The following is a 17,939-nucleotide window of genomic DNA, read 5'->3' as shown; positions in this document are numbered from 1 at the left end:
ACTTTGCCCAATCAAATCCTGATTGACAGGCCACTTGAAAATGGCAAGATTGTGGAAGAGAGGCAGACAGATAAATCATGGATCATCTTGGACTGCTGCTAGCAGAATACATAGTAATCAATACACCAGCCAACTACTTGTTCAAAGACAGAAAAAAGGGCCACGTTCAACAGGAGCAGTTTGCAGCCAAAAGTTGGAGATGCTGATGGAACAAACCATCCCTTTTCATCCCCTAAAAATTACCTCCTGCAATTTTAAGGAAGTCTTCACCTGTTGCCTTGTATACCTAAAGGAAAAAAAAAAAGGAACATGTGATAGGCATGTAATATGCATTCCTTTTGAGAAGAGGATTTCAAAGGCCATCATGTCACCCACCTCTATGTATCGGTTCCCCATGTGATGCTTGTGCCTTTGTAGTGCTAGATCTCTATGCTCTTCACTTACGAACCTCACAAGAGCCTCCCCATTCCTCCTACCTTGGGCATTGAGACAGAGTGCAGCACCTCCTCTGCAAGATTTAAATCAAGAGATGAAACACCATGACCTACGCGGCTGAAAAGCTACAAATGTGCAAGTAAATTCTTAGCTACTAACTTGGCAATATTTAGACCTTTGAAGAATCTTGCTATGTCCTGGTCAGATGACTGCCATGGCAATCCTCTTGCTCGGATAACAGCATTGTCATCCACAAGTTCCATCTTGCTGCTGCAGGCACAGAAAGAAGTAGTAATGCAGAGACATCTGCCTCTGGTACCTGCCACACACCAACCTGTCCACTTGTTGTTTGTACTCTGGGAACAGGCTTCTGTCCCTGCTCTGTGTCTACTGGATGGCAGTGCCAAGGCAGTGAGGCCCAAGTACCACAAACGCCACTGTACAAATCTCTCCAAAGGAAAGTCTGCTTTATTAAGTTGCCCCTTTCCAAGTTCCCCTTTCTGGCTTTACCACATTTGCTCTTTGAGCTGTCATCTCTTTAATCATATTTCCAATCTACTTCCCTCTCCTGATATCATTTGTGCTTCTGTTATCTGAAGAGGGTTACTGGTATAAAAATCAAGTACTTGCTGTTCTAATCTAGCTGTGTAGAAATTGAAGCAGAACAATTACATGTAACCGAGATTAGCGCATATTATTTCTACTGTGTATAAGAACCTGTCACAAGCCAAGACAAATCTGTTCAGGGCTGTACTCAGCACACACAGGACTCTGGCCTGAAGAGTTCAGCCTTCATATTGCTGGTTCAGGCCATCACTGTACTACTAAAGATTAATATAGCTAAAGGCTGCTTAGCATGGGAATAGCTTAGCCACAGAAAGCCAGGTTTAATTGGTCATTACTGCAGTCTCTTTTGTTCTCTTCCTTCTTGAAAGTGTCAAGTACAACAAAACGATCACAGCTACCTAAGCCTGCCTTTCTGGCTATCACAGGAACAGCTTTTTTGCAGGGAAGAGCTTAAGTGATTAAGTAGATGAAGTGTTGTTCAGTAGCAGAGGACTCCCTCATACAAAAGGGCTGTGGTATGCCTGGAGGGTCATGTTTCTCACTCACATTTTAATTTCTCAGGTGGCCTTTCTGTAGCTGTCTGTCTCAAACTGTTCCCCCTTGCCTCCTAGTTCTGTACTTTCTCATTATCTCAAATAAAATGTGAATCTCACACTTCATCCCAGAATTTCGTTAGCAAAAAGGAAAAAACTTAGAACAAGGCTGAACATAGCCCCTGAGCTAATTTCTCTGGATACTTTCTGCTAGTGTTGCATTTTTCTTACTTTTTTTAACTCAAAAGTATAAGCATCATCTGCCATTATGACAGATCCTTAATCTGAAAGAGGGAAGTGTTTGTGCAAGAGGGGAATATAAATAAGGTCAGTTTAACACCAGTATCTTGTGATATTGCAGAGAAATCAGAGAAAACCACTGAGAAAAGTCTGTATTTACAGACAGAAAAAATGCAGTTACGTTAAAAAAAAACAAAAAACAACCACCCAAGCAACAAAGCAGGCATTAAAAGTGGATAAAGCTTTATGTTTAAAACAAATTTGGGAATAAGAATCACTGTACTTTAAAGAATTGAGTGGTAGCATAGTATTTCTGGCACAATATCTTTATGGAAGTGTTGCTTCCCCATTAAAAAAAAAAAAAATTATGTATATGCAGTACCTGTGTAGTAAATTGCAGAAAGAGTGTAAGAGTTAGTAACTATAAGGGGTTATTTCTGAAACACTGCTTACATTCTTTGTTAATAGCACAACACACTTAGCATCCATTATAAGCACTTATAAGCAGAAGACAGAATTCTCAGCAGCTAACAGGCAACACTGAAGCCTAACAAGAAAACAGGCTTGCATCTGATCATAGATTGTCTGCTCCCTTTCCCACCTGAAGGATCTAATCAATTCCCACAGCAGTGGGAAGGTAAATAAATATAATGGTAACAGCTACTGGCAAATTAGAAAGAGAGGACTACAACTGATCTAAACAACAACTTTAAACAAAAAGTGGTGGGGTTGAAACATAAGAAGAGGGAAGAAGTACTTACCAAGGCCCACTTTCAAATTTGTAGTTCACCCTTTCTGGATCTGAAAATCGGTGATCTATGAAATACAGCACAAGTTATTTCCTATTTTGTCATCATACAGGACAAGCAGTAAAACCAAAGAAGGAACAAAGAAAACTCATCACAATCACTTACTGTATGGTTCAGATATTAATGTTAAAATAATATGCCCCATATCTTCAACTTGAGAGGCTCCATAGGGAAATGCTGAACTGCTCTTGTCAAGATTTAAATCTTTATGCTGGAGTTAAGTCAATTATCACCAAACATATTTCTAATTGGTTTCCTGCTAGAGCAACACACTTTCATGTTGTCCTTGTATGTTGCTTCTCAGGTAAAGGTTTAATCCATCTTCCTGCTGGGATACATTAGCTGCTCTGCCTTGGCCTCTAGTTACTGCCACCTCCAGGAGTGTAAGGTCACTCCAGAGTGTCTGGGGACACGAGACCCCATCATAGGGGCATGTATTTAGTATGTCTATGGAATATGTATGTTTGACAGATACACCTCTGTATGCAGAGGTGGAGAGACTGGAGCCCTGTCCTCTTTAATTAACATCCTCTTTAATCTTCAGGAAAAGATTTGGGGCAGAAGAAGGATACAATCAGCTAAAAGCTTCAGAAATGGAGTGATATACTTTTTGACTAAGTAAATTCCAAAACAGAGTAAGTATCTTACCACTTCAATAAAATTAATAAATGACATCTTGTCTAAACCTTGCCTATTAGAAGTCATAGCCCAGGTTTTGGGCTGTTGCACAGAAGCATTTTGAGAACCTGATTAGAATCCACCAGTCATATGTTTTGTCAAGAGGCAAAATAGAACCCCATAATCCACAGCTTTAGTCTGAAGGATTTTGGAAGTGACTGTAATAAACAGGAAGCATCCTGTCATAGGAAGGCCATAGAAAGACCAAAAAACACCCCCACATTCATCAAGTGAGTCTGATTTAAGGTGCATATACCTTCTTTTTTCAGACAACTGTAAAGAGTTTATTTACTATGGTATCTCCTGCTTTCCATCATATTTGCCCCTCTCCAACAGGCTGACAGGACTGTAAGATTACTTGCAATTCTACTGCATTATCTATGAAGCAAATTTTTAAACAGGTTTTTTCCACTCAGTTTCTTTGAGGACCGAAGGGTAAAAAAATACAATCAAGAACAGAAAAAAGAAATAAGGAAATCTGGAAATAAGTGTTGCACATTTGACTTGCTGTATCAGTTTGCATGAAGACTTCAGAGCAAAAATGAGAGTTTCTTAAACAAGACCCATTCTGACATGGAGATACAGTAATGCAACACATTGAAAACAGCCAAGTGCACCAATTATTTGCCTACATGCCCCCCAGACTACATTGAACACATTTCAAATGCTCCAGAGCCTGCATTATGATGTTCCAGTCCAAGATAGCAGTTTTCCTCTTGAAAAAGGAAGCTTTCTCCACCTAGAGCTAAGGAACAATTGAGTTGTCAGGTGCCCACATAAAGTGCAGGGAACAGAACAGTTTCTGTTAGAAACAAACAGCTCATACCAGCTTTGTTGTATCATCTCATCAAGAGATGAGCCAGGAAAAATTTCTTTGTGAGATAGTCTTCCCTATTATTCATAGGATGACTGCAAGTCAGTTCTACAAAACAGATTTTTAAAAAATTGTTTAACAGTTGTCTTGTTGCAAGATGAAAAATAACTTGAACTGAATGAATGCATTCCTCTTCCACAGCAAGGAAAGGAAAGCTGCTGTGCCAACAAAATACACTTCAGGCTAATTTGATTTTGAAGCTTTGTTGGTTTTAAGTGTGCACTGGAATGTGAGAGGATGATGCTTGGTGTTAGAAGAACATTTGAAGCTTAAGTGAATTATCTTAGTTTAAAAACCAGAATACTTAAACCAGCGACTCCTCCCCTCCAACTGCTTGACTAGGAATAGCTTACTAGTCATTGCCTTTACCCTACACCCTCCTAGTACCTTCTTTGGGGTAAGGTACTGCAAATATTAAATAGTTTTCTTAAACAAGCCAAAAATCCTGAGCAACCCCAAAGCATGGTTTAAGAGATTACGACAATAACAACAAAAAATTTCTTCATTGCGGTCTCTCTTTCTAAGCTTTAAATAAACTCAAGCTCACCTCTCCCACTGCCCCCCCAGAAGTGGGGGTTGGAAAGTAAAATAACTCACAGACTCTGACAGAAAGTGTGTCGAAGCAGCACCACACAGATATTTCTGGGCACTTTGTGTATCAGAGCAGAGTAGTGCTTCTCCTCCCTTTCTCACCACTGATCCCCCTGTAGCACCTAACAGCTCCACATGGGGCTTGTGCAGAGCTTCTGCTGTCCATACAGGGAACCAGAAGCTGCTGATGGTGCATGTGTTAGAACCTTGGTCTTGCTGGACCAAGTATTATGAAGATTTTGGAAATGTGTTTCCTCTGTCAAAAGTCAAGAGAAACTGGGCAGGAGTTGCAATAGCTATTCCAGCAGGGGACATGCATACACATGTGCTTGGCTGTTAGACTGTGCTGTCAGAACAGAAAAGACATTTCAATATTTCCTTTGTGCTGAGCCAAAGATCCCTAGAAGTGATCAGCATTCAGAGAGGGGAATGCAGCAGTGTGGAATGGGCAGGAATTTGAAAGGAGGCCATCACACAAGAAAAACAAACAGGACCCCACCCCACAATTTTCTTTGTGAAACTGTTTTCTGAGGACACTGATCTATGGGAGAATTAGTTCCTGAAAATGCTCTAGTGTCAACAGAAGCTAGTACCAGTTGTCAGACACAGGGAGTCAGTTGTGCCAAACTCTAGAGAAATATAAACACAGTGGAGGGAAGGAAGAAAGTCATCAACATCATTGCAGGCATAACCTCACACCTTCACCTCTGATTAGTTAGAAGCACAGCTTTTAGGCAAGATTGGAAGAGAATTGATAGCTTTCTGCATATTTAAAGAGCATGTTAAGTGAAAATTTGTGTTCTAATGAACAAGATTGACTACACAGAGGTAGACACCTATGGACAGAAGCACTAAAAATTACTGTACTTGGGGAAAAAATATAAATGAAATAGTCTATAAACCCCATCCCTTGCTCTGTGAAAGGATAGGAGACCACACATGTCTCTGTACGTTTATATTTAAAGTACGCCTCTCCTGGGAAACTGGAGAAAGACAATTACAGGGGATAATCCAAGTTCACATTTAAAAGAAGCGTTAGAAACCAGACATGGCTGTCCAAAGCTAATATATGCAGTAGCATCCACATGCATATTCTTAATGAAGCAACAAGCAAAAGAGAGCCCCAAATAAGGCAGGATGGGAAACAAGGAACTACTTTATCTTGGTGTGCAGCTGCAGTATCACCTCCTGCAACACTGAACAAGTTGAAGTGAGCAGGAAGGAAAGGCATATTCTGTATTAGGGTGGCCTTTAACATGGAAGAAATTTCTAAACCATTTCCTCAGATGCATCACTACAGCTTCACTCACTGCCAGTGTCCTCCTCCAAGACTTCTTCCCACTGTCTCTTCCATTTCTCTCAACTCCTTTCTCATTGAACAATTAACTTAACCTGAGATGACATGAAACAGCATTGCAATTGTGCTCTGCACTGATCCTTTCCCCTTTGCTCTGTTTCTTATTTAAGTCTCTTTAGACAGAAGATTACATCTTTCTAAATAATGCTTTGCATAAAGGTAATACAATATGACCCACTTCCTGAGTACTATCACAGGAAATACAAATAACAATATCCAAGATTCTCAGCTAATACCCAGTTACGGGCTTTCATTGCCAGAGATAAGCACTATTGGTTATAATTGTGCTCCACATTATTGTTTCCAAGACACTCAGGCAAAAAACACAAAAACAAACCAAACAATAAAACCCCAACAAACCAAGTTGTAGTACTACAATATCCAGCACATTAAACAAGCTGTTCTGGAGTGCCCCTGAGTTTCTACTGACAACACTGGCAGATACTCCTAGGAAGAAGTTATCCTCACACATCCAGTTTAGAAGTGAGTGGAGCAAACCAAGCACTGGAGGAAGCAAGAGCTATTTGACATTTAATGGCTTCTGCACACCCAATCTCGAGGCAAAGGATGAGTCTTCTGCAAAACTAATAGGAATAGTCATGCAAGCTTTATTCACTCCACCCTGAAGGCACTCACAGGGTGAAAACTGGCTCAGCAAGCTTTGCAAATCAAGAAGTGTAGCAAGTATGGGAGGTACAGAGGGTGCAAGAACAGCCCTACTCCTTTTTTATGCTTACACATTTCAAGAAAAAAAAATGTTGACAGACCCAAGTTATTTTCCCTGCTGGAACATGATCACTTCTCTCAAGTTTCGTTACTCAAAATTTCTCATAATTGTCCTGCTGTCATTACACTTACACAATTCTGACAAAGTCTGCCAGAAAACTGTCTCATACACAAGAACTGTTTTGACACCATGAGTTAGGCAGCAGTAGCACTCAGACAATTACAACTAGTTTCAGTTCTGCACTGGTCACTTGAATTTCATAGCATTTTAAACATTGCTTTACCTTTATCTGAAAGAAATGAGTGTCTGTTGTGAAATGTATAACTTCTTACAGGGGTTGGAAGTAAAGATTTACAAAGCTTTCACTTGAGCTCTTGAGTTTGGAATGGTTTCATTGCTGCACACAAATTTCAAGTAGCCTCCTGAGAAAGTGAGTCCACAAAGTACTTTCTAAAGGAGGAATAACCCAACCAGTTATTTAGTCTATTATCTCTATGCTCTTTCACAAGATGGTGCTTGCCTTGTCCGCAAGAAATACATACCCAAGCACCTGCAATCCAGTGTGCTACATACCGAAATATCTATCTGGAATTGATGGTGCAGTAGGAAGTTATCTCCCCTGACAGCTGGGAACAGTTGTGCACATTCCCCATTTGCCTGTAATTTGTTGTTTAATCAGAAGTGACCCATCAAAACAAAAGCTTCTGAAGTTTTAATAACTTTGGTGTAGTTTAAACACCCAGCTTTCTCCTAACTATTCTCCTATATTTATAGTAGGATATATAGCCTACTATTTCTCCTAACTGTATCTTAAAAGTTTACTCTTACTGATCACAACCAGGTTACACACAGATAAATGGAGATGTAAATACATGAAGGGATGTGCTCAAAAATCATTCCACTCCTGCATTTACCAGTCTGTAAATGAAAGTCTCTTGAATACCTAGTCTGTACCTTAGCTCCATACTAAAACCTTCTATCCTCACCAAATTCTAGTCTATCTGTCACACTGTAGTTTCTGTGGCAGAAATCATGGAAGATTCATACACCCTCTTTAGCTGTGAGGCCCAGAAGCTGTGCTTTCTACAAGAATAAAAAGAGCTTGACCAGTTTCTATGTGCTAATCTGCACTTCATTCCAACATGCTGCATTTATTTCTGTTTTGGTTTTTTTTTGTCCCATACTCCAGCATAGCCATATATAAAGGAAGAAAAACTAAACAACTTTGCACACAACTTACAGAACTAGTCTTCAGACTCAGCACCTGCTTAAACAACCCTTTTATCCTAAACATCACATACATGTCCATGGTCTACAAATGCAATTAACCTATACAGCTTCTAACACGGAGGAGATGAAGTTGATATGTTTCAGCAAGGTGAGGAGAAAGAAAATTATCATATTTGTCAATAAAAAAAACAAAAATTGTTTTACCCTTTTTGGTCACTGCATCCTCTGCTCCCACACTTTCACACAGTAATAGGGAAGAGACAGTTAATTTCAGCCATGTTGCATAAATCTCAAGTTTACAATTAAGAGCCTCAGCAGTTAGAAAACGAGATAAGCCACAAAAATAAATGTAAAACCAGAATGAAGTTAGGTTTATATACCTTAAGAAGCATATCTTATCAAGAACTTAGACTCAAGCTGAGTATATGTGGACAGACTGATGAAGCTTCTAGGAACTTGGAAAAATATTATTGGCAACTGCCAAAATTACTCTCAGGTGGCACTGACTCTTTAGGGACTTCCTGACAGTCAGGTAACACAGGGCCATCTGCACCCTTCTCCCAGCAGACAGGGAATACACAGTCCATCACCATGCCATAGCAGACCAGTGACACTCCAGGTAGCTGCAGTCATACAACTCCTTCAACAGTGGAAAGGCATACCCCACACATTCACATAGGGAGAAACCAATGCCAACTCTCTGAAACAGCTAAACAAGCTCATTGTCTTTAATTTCTCCAGATCATGTCAAAGCAGTCCCTAAACAATGTATTAAGTTTTTGACCAAAACTTTCAGAAATCTCCATCATCCAGTTTCTATGCACCACAGCATTTATTTCACTTTTCTACATAAAGATTCAGTATCCTACTCTAACTGTGCTGCTTTCCGTCAGAATATGGGGATAAATAATTTTTGCCCCTTCACTAGCAGAGATTAATCTTAATAAGCAGATAAAGCAGAGCAGAATGGTTAAACACAAAAACCCACCCCATATATGTATTTTATGCCCCAAACAAGTACAAAGCCCAGGCAATTGTAGTCCTGCAGTGAAAGCTCAAAAAATTCTTAAGCCACAGACATCACCTTTTAATGGCAACCACTCAATGGACACCAAAACAAGTCAGAGGAAAAATTATTAAGAACACTAGCAGCAACATCAACCACCAATAATAAACATCTCAAATTCCTTTATTCCTCCTTGATACCCAACTTTTGTGACCACTATTTCAATAGCTCAGTAGCTCTGTGTCCAAGAATATTTTTGGGATGAAGATTGAGACTTGCAGCAAGAGGGGAGACTTCCAGGGAAGCAAGGGAAGAAGGCACAGTGAAATTCACAGCTGTGAAGCTCAAACTAGGAAAGACTCAGAAAGGATGGGGTTACAGACCACTTCAGACCATTCAGAAAGTAATTTTAGACATCCCTATCTATCACTGAAATTGGAAACATACTACTGACTGCATCTTGCTATGGATGCTAACTCTGAAGCAGGGAGCACAGTGCCTGTGGAATAGCAGGCCACATAACTTTCTCAGTCTCGCCTCAGAAAGTGGCCTGGGAAATCATAAGGAAGAATTAAAACAATCCTCAGAGATAGAAAACAGCCTTGCAAGTGCTGTTTGTCAGTTTCTTGTTTTCTTGCAAGAGAAGGTCGAGGGGTGGTATACACCACTGACCAATGATGGTGATGTGTTAGTGTACTAACCAATAAGAGTTTTACTTTTCTGTACTTTCATGTATCAGTCTATAAAAAGAAGATCTGAGGTAATAAACCTCAAGGGAAAAAGAGAGAAAAAACTCTCCTGTTCAACTCACAAGAGAGTCTGTGTCGTTCTTCTTGCCATTCCCAACAGAGCAACATCTTGGTGCCAGCCAAGCCTCACCTTGTGAGGTGTAGCATGTGCACCTTCTAGAAGACTGAATACCACATGTTCCAACAGCATCCCTGCCTTAGGATCATTCCTGTGTTAGAGATTCACTACAAGGTCACATCAAGAACAACCATCTCCTCTCCTGAAAATTAAAGTGGTCTCCCAGTACCTGCTCTTGCCTAAAATTAAATAAAAATCTAACTGATGCTATGAAACTCAACCCCCAAACTTTAATATTACAATTCACAAGAGTAATTTAAAAATAAATGTGCTTGTTACACTAAACTGTGAAGTTTAAAGCAAGACAGCTATAAAGATGGTAAAGAAAACATGCAGAAGTCAAGAAGAAATACAGGATTTTCTCCATGAAAGCATTCTTTTATCTTTATCTTTGTGAGAAAACAGTACAGCTCCGAGTCACTCATTAAAGTTATACCACCCTTAAACATGTGTTGCAAGCATTACTCATGTACCTCTGTCCTAAAATCTGCCAAGACTGTAACAGCAGCAGAGTCACTATCATTGTTAAAAGGATACATTCTGTCATGGCTACAACATCAAGTTTGCTAACTTCAGGTGAACCAGGGCAACACTTCTTGAACTCTTTCCGCAAGTCAAAAAAGGAGTAGAAGCATTCAGGCAATAAAATATTCTGTAAAAGGAACAAAGTCAGTTAGGGCGAGTTTAACGTACTTTGTGTCTAGATACCCAACTTCCTAACAGTATCTTTAGAATAGGTAGGAAACACAAACAGTCTTTGCTAAAGAGAAACACGCTTAGCCAGGTAAGTACAGTCAAACTTTTTCACTTAAACAGCTTTCTCTTTCTATTGTTTAATAAGAGACATGTGCTTTTGCACTGCCAGAGAAACATTTACCATTATTACTAGAGCTTCAAATCCAATATATATATGTAGGAGAGCAAATGCCTCCTACTGCTGCATTTATCATCAATTCTTGATTGCAATTTTAACTGTATAAAGCCAGAGGGTAGTCAATTCAGTCTGTAGAATTTTAGTTTATAGAAAAGGCTGTTTTCAGAGAATAGTCACACTTCAAAGATTTATTTCCAACAAATAAAAAATCTGACTGTGCAGAAGAGGGTTTGACACAGTGCAGTGGTTGTCAGCTTATGCATGGTTTTAACTGCAGCTTATCCAAAGCCAGAAGCGAGTTATGTAGCCCACTAGAAGTCACTTAAACCCTTTTTGCCCCACCAGTACATCTACCACATGCTTTGAATTGTTTTGGGAGTGGAAAAAAAGACATGGAGAAGTCTTGGGGGCAGCTGTTGAAACCAGTGCAAACCCTTACTCCTTCAGTTAGCTCTCCACCCCAGACAGGATACTGCATATTCCTTTTGGTTGTTTGTTGCCTGCAAGGCCTTTCCAGACTACACATAAAGGCTTTCTGGGATATAACAACTAGTTAGCATGTTGGCATTATAACAGATAACAGCCTATGTTAAAGCACATTTAGGGAGCCCAAAGAAAGCAGTTTAAGCTCTAAAACAAATTCTGCTTTGAGAACATTAGAGCTTATCTTAGCATAGGGACAGGTGTATTAGGCAAACGATACTCTTTAAAGACTTATGAAAATATAGATGGGCTTGCCAACATTTCCTGCTCTAGTTTTAGCATTATTTTCTTCCTTGATGTGAAATGAAATTCCGTACTTCATTTATGTTCTTTTGGAGTGGCTGATGCCAATTCATTCTCTGAATACCAGGAGTTGCTAGACAGCTTCAGAATGGGTATCTTAGAAACAAATATCTTCTCAAGAGCCTACAGATTTCTGCCCATCTGGATTTTAGTGCTGTCACACTCCAATCCCTGTATTAGGATATTCATCAAAAAAACTTCTACAAGTCTCATAAGCATCTGGTTTACTTAATCTACAGGCAGCACAGAGCAAATTTCAAATGAACAATTCTTAACAAAACAGCAACAGAAGATTTTGATGAAATCTTTGATTCCTGTCTGTAACCCTGTGATGATACAGAAAAAGGATCCCTGACATCAGACCAACTTAAATAATTGTAGGATGTGTCCCTTCTTTTATCCACATAATTTAAATGGATGACAAGTTTTACTTTATTAGCCAAGAAGAAAGTCTTTTAAAAACCTGTTTCCACATTTTCTTATGTTATGTCATAGATGACAAGGTACATGTATAAGAACTGTCCCTTCACTATGAATAATGCTCACTGTTTCTCTTCTAAGCCTTTAAAGCTATTACTACTTAAAGCACAAACAAGTATTACAACCAAGCTCATTCAGTATCACTTTTGTAACAGCACAGACTTGCAGCAGTGTCCCTTCAAAGATGGGGCAGAAAATTGAAGGGCACAGAAGTCAGGTACAATGACAGGAGCAAAACAGCTCAGTTACAGAGCAATACACACTCATACCAAACCACAAAATGAGGTGTTATTAATATTGAGGCAGTTATTTCAGAACCAGAGAGACTCACATATTGCTGCAACCCTATCACTAACGAAAAGCAGGCAGGGCTTCATAGCACTGTTAGCGATTTGGCAACTCTGAAGTTATGGAAAACTCCAGACCATGGGACTAATCATAACTCACAGCCTGCCTCAAACTACTGTTCCACTCCTTACAAATACAAACATTGCCCTTGGAATGTCAACTGAATATCCAAAGATTGAAAGTTGCTATAACTAGGCATGACTGTAAAATTTTAAAAAGCAGTTTATGGTTAAGACAGTTAACTATTTAGCAACAATCCCAAATCTCACCTGTTAACCCTGTAGAAGCTACAAGTAGTGTCAATACATTGCTCCTTTCTCAAATGTTTAAGAGTATCTTCCTTCTGATTTAAAAAGGCATCTCAAGACCACATAAGGACAAGGCACTGTATATTTCCATTTTTACTTTACTTCCACACAGACAGGCTCTTTAGCCTAGTACGCATATTACACAGGAGCAATGTTTGTGCTATGGTTGTGTGGAACCCTCATACTAGAGGGAAGTTTATTTGTTTTACAAGAAATCACAAAAAGCACATTAAGAGTCAAATTTAAGCTACATACCTTTTTGGAAGCTTCAGGGTGTAGAACCTGCCTAATGTGCAACTGTCCATCAGTACAGAAACAGAAAGAAGTACCTACACCAATGTTCAGCTCATTGCTCACGGACTGATTAAACTGTTGGCAGGAACAAGAAAAGACATACACGTTACAGAGATCAGAGTGACTCCACTAGGCAGTGTCATCAGCTGGCAACACGTTATTCCTGGGCAGCAGGAACATGGAGCTGGAATTCCTTTTCATATAAGCCTACTCCTTCACTTCTGTAAATTTGTTTCTTACTAGCTAAGCACATGCTAACTTCCATAATAAATCTCTTCACAAGGAAACCATCCATTTTACCCCCCTTCTAATGAGATATGGCTACACAGACAGCCCATATGACAGAAGAAAATCCTTTTCAATACTGGCAAGAGCATTGCAATGAGAAAGCTGGTTGCAGACAGCTGAGGCAGTACTGGAATCACACACACTTCCTTGTTAACCTAGAGCTTCCAGTAGTACCATCACCTTCCCAGGACTGATGAGCACAAGCCTTAATAGGGGACACCTAAAGCTGGCCTCTTCCAACACTGATTAGGGCTCACGCTCAGCTGAGATTCACTCAGGGTCCAGCACTGCAGGAGCACAGGGCAGGGAAATAGTTGACCCTAAACTTCCTCTCTTGGGGTTCAGTGTCTCCCAAGCCAAATAAAGGCAGGCCCACAAAACCCTACACATAAAAGCTTCCTGGCCCACATATGCCTGTGGTGCTCCCGTAGCAGTCTCCACTGCTCTGATAGTGGGGATTAACAGATGATGATACCACCTCTACCCCACAGGGGAGCTCCCAAAGGAGACCAGCACTTAGCAGCCAGTTATGGGATGTCACCTGTCTCAATGCCTGCTCCAGCGGTGGAGCCAGTGCCAGGCTCTCCACATCCACTTGGGTGATCTCCTGGCACTCAGCCGTCAGTTCTGTGCGGTCAGGCCGGACCAGCACGTCATGCAGGTGCCCCAGCTCCAGAGAAAGCAGAGGAGGGGGTGAGTCAGCTCTCCGGGCTGGAGGTCCCTATCTGCAGCACCAGCCCCTACCCTCCACCAGAGCTTGCTCCAGCCTGGGACACCCGTTACCAGCCCAGCACCAAGACCGCCCTGCCCACGTCCAGCATGGCAGGCGCCAAGGGGAGCAGCAGGTCGGGGTGCTCCCCCGTCGGGTGAAAATACCTCCTTACTCCTCAGGTCGACCACTTTCCACAGGAGCTGGAGCAGCTCTCGCTCGTCTGAGCCCAACCTTGCCCCGTTGGTGCCCGCCGTGGTCACGAAGAGAATCACCAGGTAGTCGGGAGACGCCGTCATGGTGCCACCGGGCCAGCAGACAGGATAAAAAGGAGGAAAGGAAGAAGGGGGGAAAGAGAAGAAGCCGGAAACTTTCCTTGCCCCAGGCGCTTCCAAGCAAGACCCAAGCGGCAGAACCCCCTCGCTGCCCAAGGACCTGGCGTGGGAGAGGCGCACAGCTCCCCCGCCTTCCCCACCCCCTTTTCCCCGAGGTGGGTGGTAGCCGCTCCCACATCAACTGCACCCCTGGGAAAGGCGCAATGGCTGCGAGCTTTTCTGTGCGGGGCCGCGGCACCACCTGCCCACCCCCGGCCCACGTGGTGCAGGTAACACACACCTGGCGCCGCCGCCCATTGGCCCCGCCGGGCGGGGACGTGGCAGCGCGGCGGGGGCGGCAGCCGGAGCGCGGGGCCGGGATTGCGGGCGGGACGCCGAGCGCGGGGCCAGGGTTGCGGACGGGTTGCGGGGGCACGGCGGTGGAGGAGCAGCCCCGGGCCCCTGAGGAGCCTTAGCGTGCACCGACGGCGGCCCGGACTCCGCCGGGCTGCGGCTTCCGCCGGCGAGGTGCGGTGCACCGGGATGGTGCAACTCCTCAGCGACGGGGCGGGATCGCCCGGTCCTGCTGGGACATGTCGCAGAGGGCAGCTCTGCCCTGCTCCGGGCAGCTCCGTCCTGGCAGCCAGGAGGGCCAGCCGTGGCCTGGGGGGCACCGCGTTGCCAGCCGGGCAAGGGAAGGGATCGTCCTGCTCTGCTCTGCACTGGGGTGGCCTCACCTCAAGTACTGTCTGATATTTTAGTCACCGCAATACAAAAAAGATAGAAACTTCTTAGAGAATGTCCAAAGGAGTGCCATGTGAATGGTGAAAGACCTTGAGGGGAAACTTTATTAGGAGCAGCTGAGAAGAAAGGAGGAGACTGAGATGAGACCTCATGACTGTCCTCAACATCCTCACAAGGAGCAAGTACAAGGTGTTACCAGTAAATTTACTTAGTATGTCTTTGAGTCCAAGTCTTTAATGAAGACATTGAAAAAAATTGGGCCAAGGATGGAGCCTTGTGGAACCCCACTAGTGACACACGGGTGCCACCCTGATGTCACCCCATTCACTGTAAGTCTTTACACCTGACCTGTGAGCCAGCTGCTCACCCATCATGTCACCTGGTTCTTCAGCTGTGTGCTGAACATTTCCATGAAGGTGCGCCTTGTTTCTTCATCACCATTCCTTATGCTGGTGCAGGTTCACAGCTTGCACCACCTTTTATTAACACATACACATTTGTTTGGCAGGAAGGCAAGAAGTGTGTCTCACCACTGCTGGGGACCCTGTCAGCCACTGACTTGTCCCCATAGGAAGAGGATGCCTGGCATCTTCTTCCTGCCCTACTGTGGTTTGATACAGCCTGGTTCTTCTTGTGGGGACTGCCACCAAATTCCAGCATGATACACGATGGCTGGAGTAATTTTCACTCTCTCTGGTCCTAGATTTCAAAATTAACATTCACTGGTAGCAGAGACTTCAATTTAAGGGTTTAAAATGTCAAATTAATCCTTCCAGTCTTTCACAGCAGTAGCTGAAATTTGCCATGTGAATCTGGTATCAGCAAAAAACTAAGATAATTGTGCCCTATTTGTCAGAGATTTTTAGAGTACCTTGTCACTGTACTGGGAACGGCAAGAAGAACGACACAGACTCTCTCATGAGTTGAACAGGAGAGCTCTATCTCCCTTGAGGTTTATTACCACAGATCTTCTTTTATAGACTGATACATGAAAGTACAGAAAAGTAAAACTCTTATTGGTTAGTACACTAACACATCACCATCATTGGTCAGTGGGGATCACCACCCCTCGACCTTCTCTTGCAAGAAAACAAGGAACTGACAAACAGCACCTGCAAGGCTGTTTTCTATCTCTGAGGATTGTTTTAATTCTTCCTTATGATTTCCCAGGCCACTTTCTGAGGCGAGACTGAGAAAGTTATGTGGCCTGCTATTCCACAGGCACTGTGCTCCCTGCTTCAGAGTTAGCATCCATAATACCTGATTTTCTTTGTGCGTTTCTCTTCCGACTTTTGATGCATTGAGTAAAACATTTGTGAAGTAGAGGTCTGGGGTGTTTGTCCTCAGTAGTGGCTGCAGGTGATCTGTACTCAGCATCTGAGGAGTGAGGTTGGTCCTAACACAAGATGTTTGCTTTGTAAACTCTGCTTAGTCTGGAGCAGAAGGATTCAATGGCATAGGATTTCTTTGTGCAAGTTTCCTTTTCAGGTCTTAGTTTACTGCAACTTCTTAGAAAAACATTATACTTTAGTACAAAAATCCAGAATGTTTCTGAAATAACTTCACAGTGGAGCACACCAGAGAGAGAGTTCTGGCTTGGCTAGCTGCTCGTCTTTCAGTGAAGCTTAATCATCTGTCCTAGGCAGTTTCTTTCTGAGTGCCAGCTTGGCTTTTGAGACGCAGCCCTTATCTTGGTGAGAATGATTTTTGGATGGGCACCTGTTCCTTCACTTGTGATTTATTGTGTTCTGGCTTATGCATTTTTTTCCTCTCTCTTCCACTTTATTGTCTCATCTTATGTCTCTGCCTATCTAGGAGCATGAGACTCCCCAAATTATTGCTACAGCGGCTCCATTATGTATAGTAATCCCTTTCAAAGGTGAAACTATACCCTGGAAGTATTTTTAATTCCCATTATATCTTTTGGGTTACTGGCTAACTCTTGTTTTATTTATTCATTTATTTATGAGGTTGTTTGTCACTAATTACTACTGTAGAGCCATTACCTTTTATTTTTCTCTTTCTTGGCTAATACATTCCCTAAACCACCTGTTTTCCAGTCACAGTTCCCATTCCACCCTTTCTCCTGCCTACTTGCAGCATCTGGTTTGGCAACATGCACCAGTTGGTCAGGTTCCTGTGTTGTTGCCCAGGCTCTTGGCATTTGTGTACTCCCATTCCAGTTACTTGTCCCTGGCCATTCCGTTGTCCTGGGACTGGTTAAGCATAGTCTTTTCACGAAGTGTCACGTTCCAGATGACATCGGTGCTGTTATCTCTAGGAAGGTACTGGCGTGCTTTGGAGCAAAGCGACCTCTCAAGGCTCCTCCCAGCACACAGCCGCTGTACTCATCTCCTCTCTGGCAATCATTTTGTTTCCTCTTGCTGTCTATCTGCCCAGCCCTTTTGCTAATCTCAATGTAACTGCTTTTCTGTCATTTTTGTATTAGTTCTGGTGATTTCCCACCACGTGTCCTTTTGTTTCATTTACTGTAACAAAGCAGTTCTGAAACAACTCACACCACTCTTCTTGCCAAGGAGCTCACAGCCCTCCGCCCCCAACACTTCAAGAGACTCATGTGCCCTCTTACTTATTTCCTCCATTTTCCTGAAGCTTCCTTCTTTCTCCTTCCTTCTTTATTCCTTGATTGCTGTTGCAGGACAACGGATGCTAAACAGGTACATCTGGCACTGCGGAAATGTTGATAGGAATTGTGCTACAGGAACTTGAGGGAAGTAACAAGTTCTTCGCCTGAAAAGAGTTTGTTTTAAGCACGGCAAAACCTGCAAAGGAAATTTTTCAGGCGGGGCTGAAATTAACAAGCAGCGAGCTTGGGAAAGAGAGCGGAGCCAAAGGCTCGGCGCGGACTGCGGGGGCTGG

At 42.5% G+C, this 17,939-nt stretch overlaps 1 protein-coding gene across 3 annotated transcripts in view; it reads right to left on the bottom strand.

Moving 5' to 3' along the window:
- ESRP1 (epithelial splicing regulatory protein 1) overlaps positions 1 to 14,533 on the bottom strand; it is a 33,677-nt gene extending 19,144 nt beyond the window's left edge. The window contains exons 1-9 of one of the 3 annotated variants that reach the window (XM_033512345.1): positions 14,169 to 14,533; positions 13,834 to 13,962; positions 12,966 to 13,079; positions 10,452 to 10,566; positions 2,690 to 2,788; positions 2,537 to 2,591; positions 595 to 705; positions 376 to 508; positions 244 to 286 (exon numbers count right to left, since the gene is read on the bottom strand). In XM_033512345.1, the coding sequence (XP_033368236.1) occupies positions 244 to 286; positions 376 to 508; positions 595 to 705; positions 2,537 to 2,591; positions 2,690 to 2,788; positions 10,452 to 10,566; positions 12,966 to 13,079; positions 13,834 to 13,962; positions 14,169 to 14,300 (931 nt within the window). In that variant the 5' untranslated portion in view covers positions 14,301 to 14,533. The remainder of the gene's footprint in view (positions 1 to 243; positions 287 to 375; positions 509 to 594; positions 706 to 2,536; positions 2,592 to 2,689; positions 2,789 to 10,451; positions 10,567 to 12,965; positions 13,080 to 13,833; positions 13,963 to 14,168) is intronic. The other 2 variants (XM_015618333.3, XM_015618331.3) reach the window with 2 other exon arrangements.
- Between the last annotated feature and the right edge of the window lie 3,406 nt (positions 14,534 to 17,939).

Source organism: Parus major, chromosome 2 (genome assembly GCF_001522545.3).
Source record: "Parus major isolate Abel chromosome 2, Parus_major1.1, whole genome shotgun sequence".
Lineage (NCBI taxonomy): Eukaryota > Metazoa > Chordata > Aves > Passeriformes > Paridae > Parus > Parus major.
The sequence above is the reverse complement of the archived record's forward strand: the minus strand, read 5'-3'. Positions and strand labels throughout refer to the sequence as shown.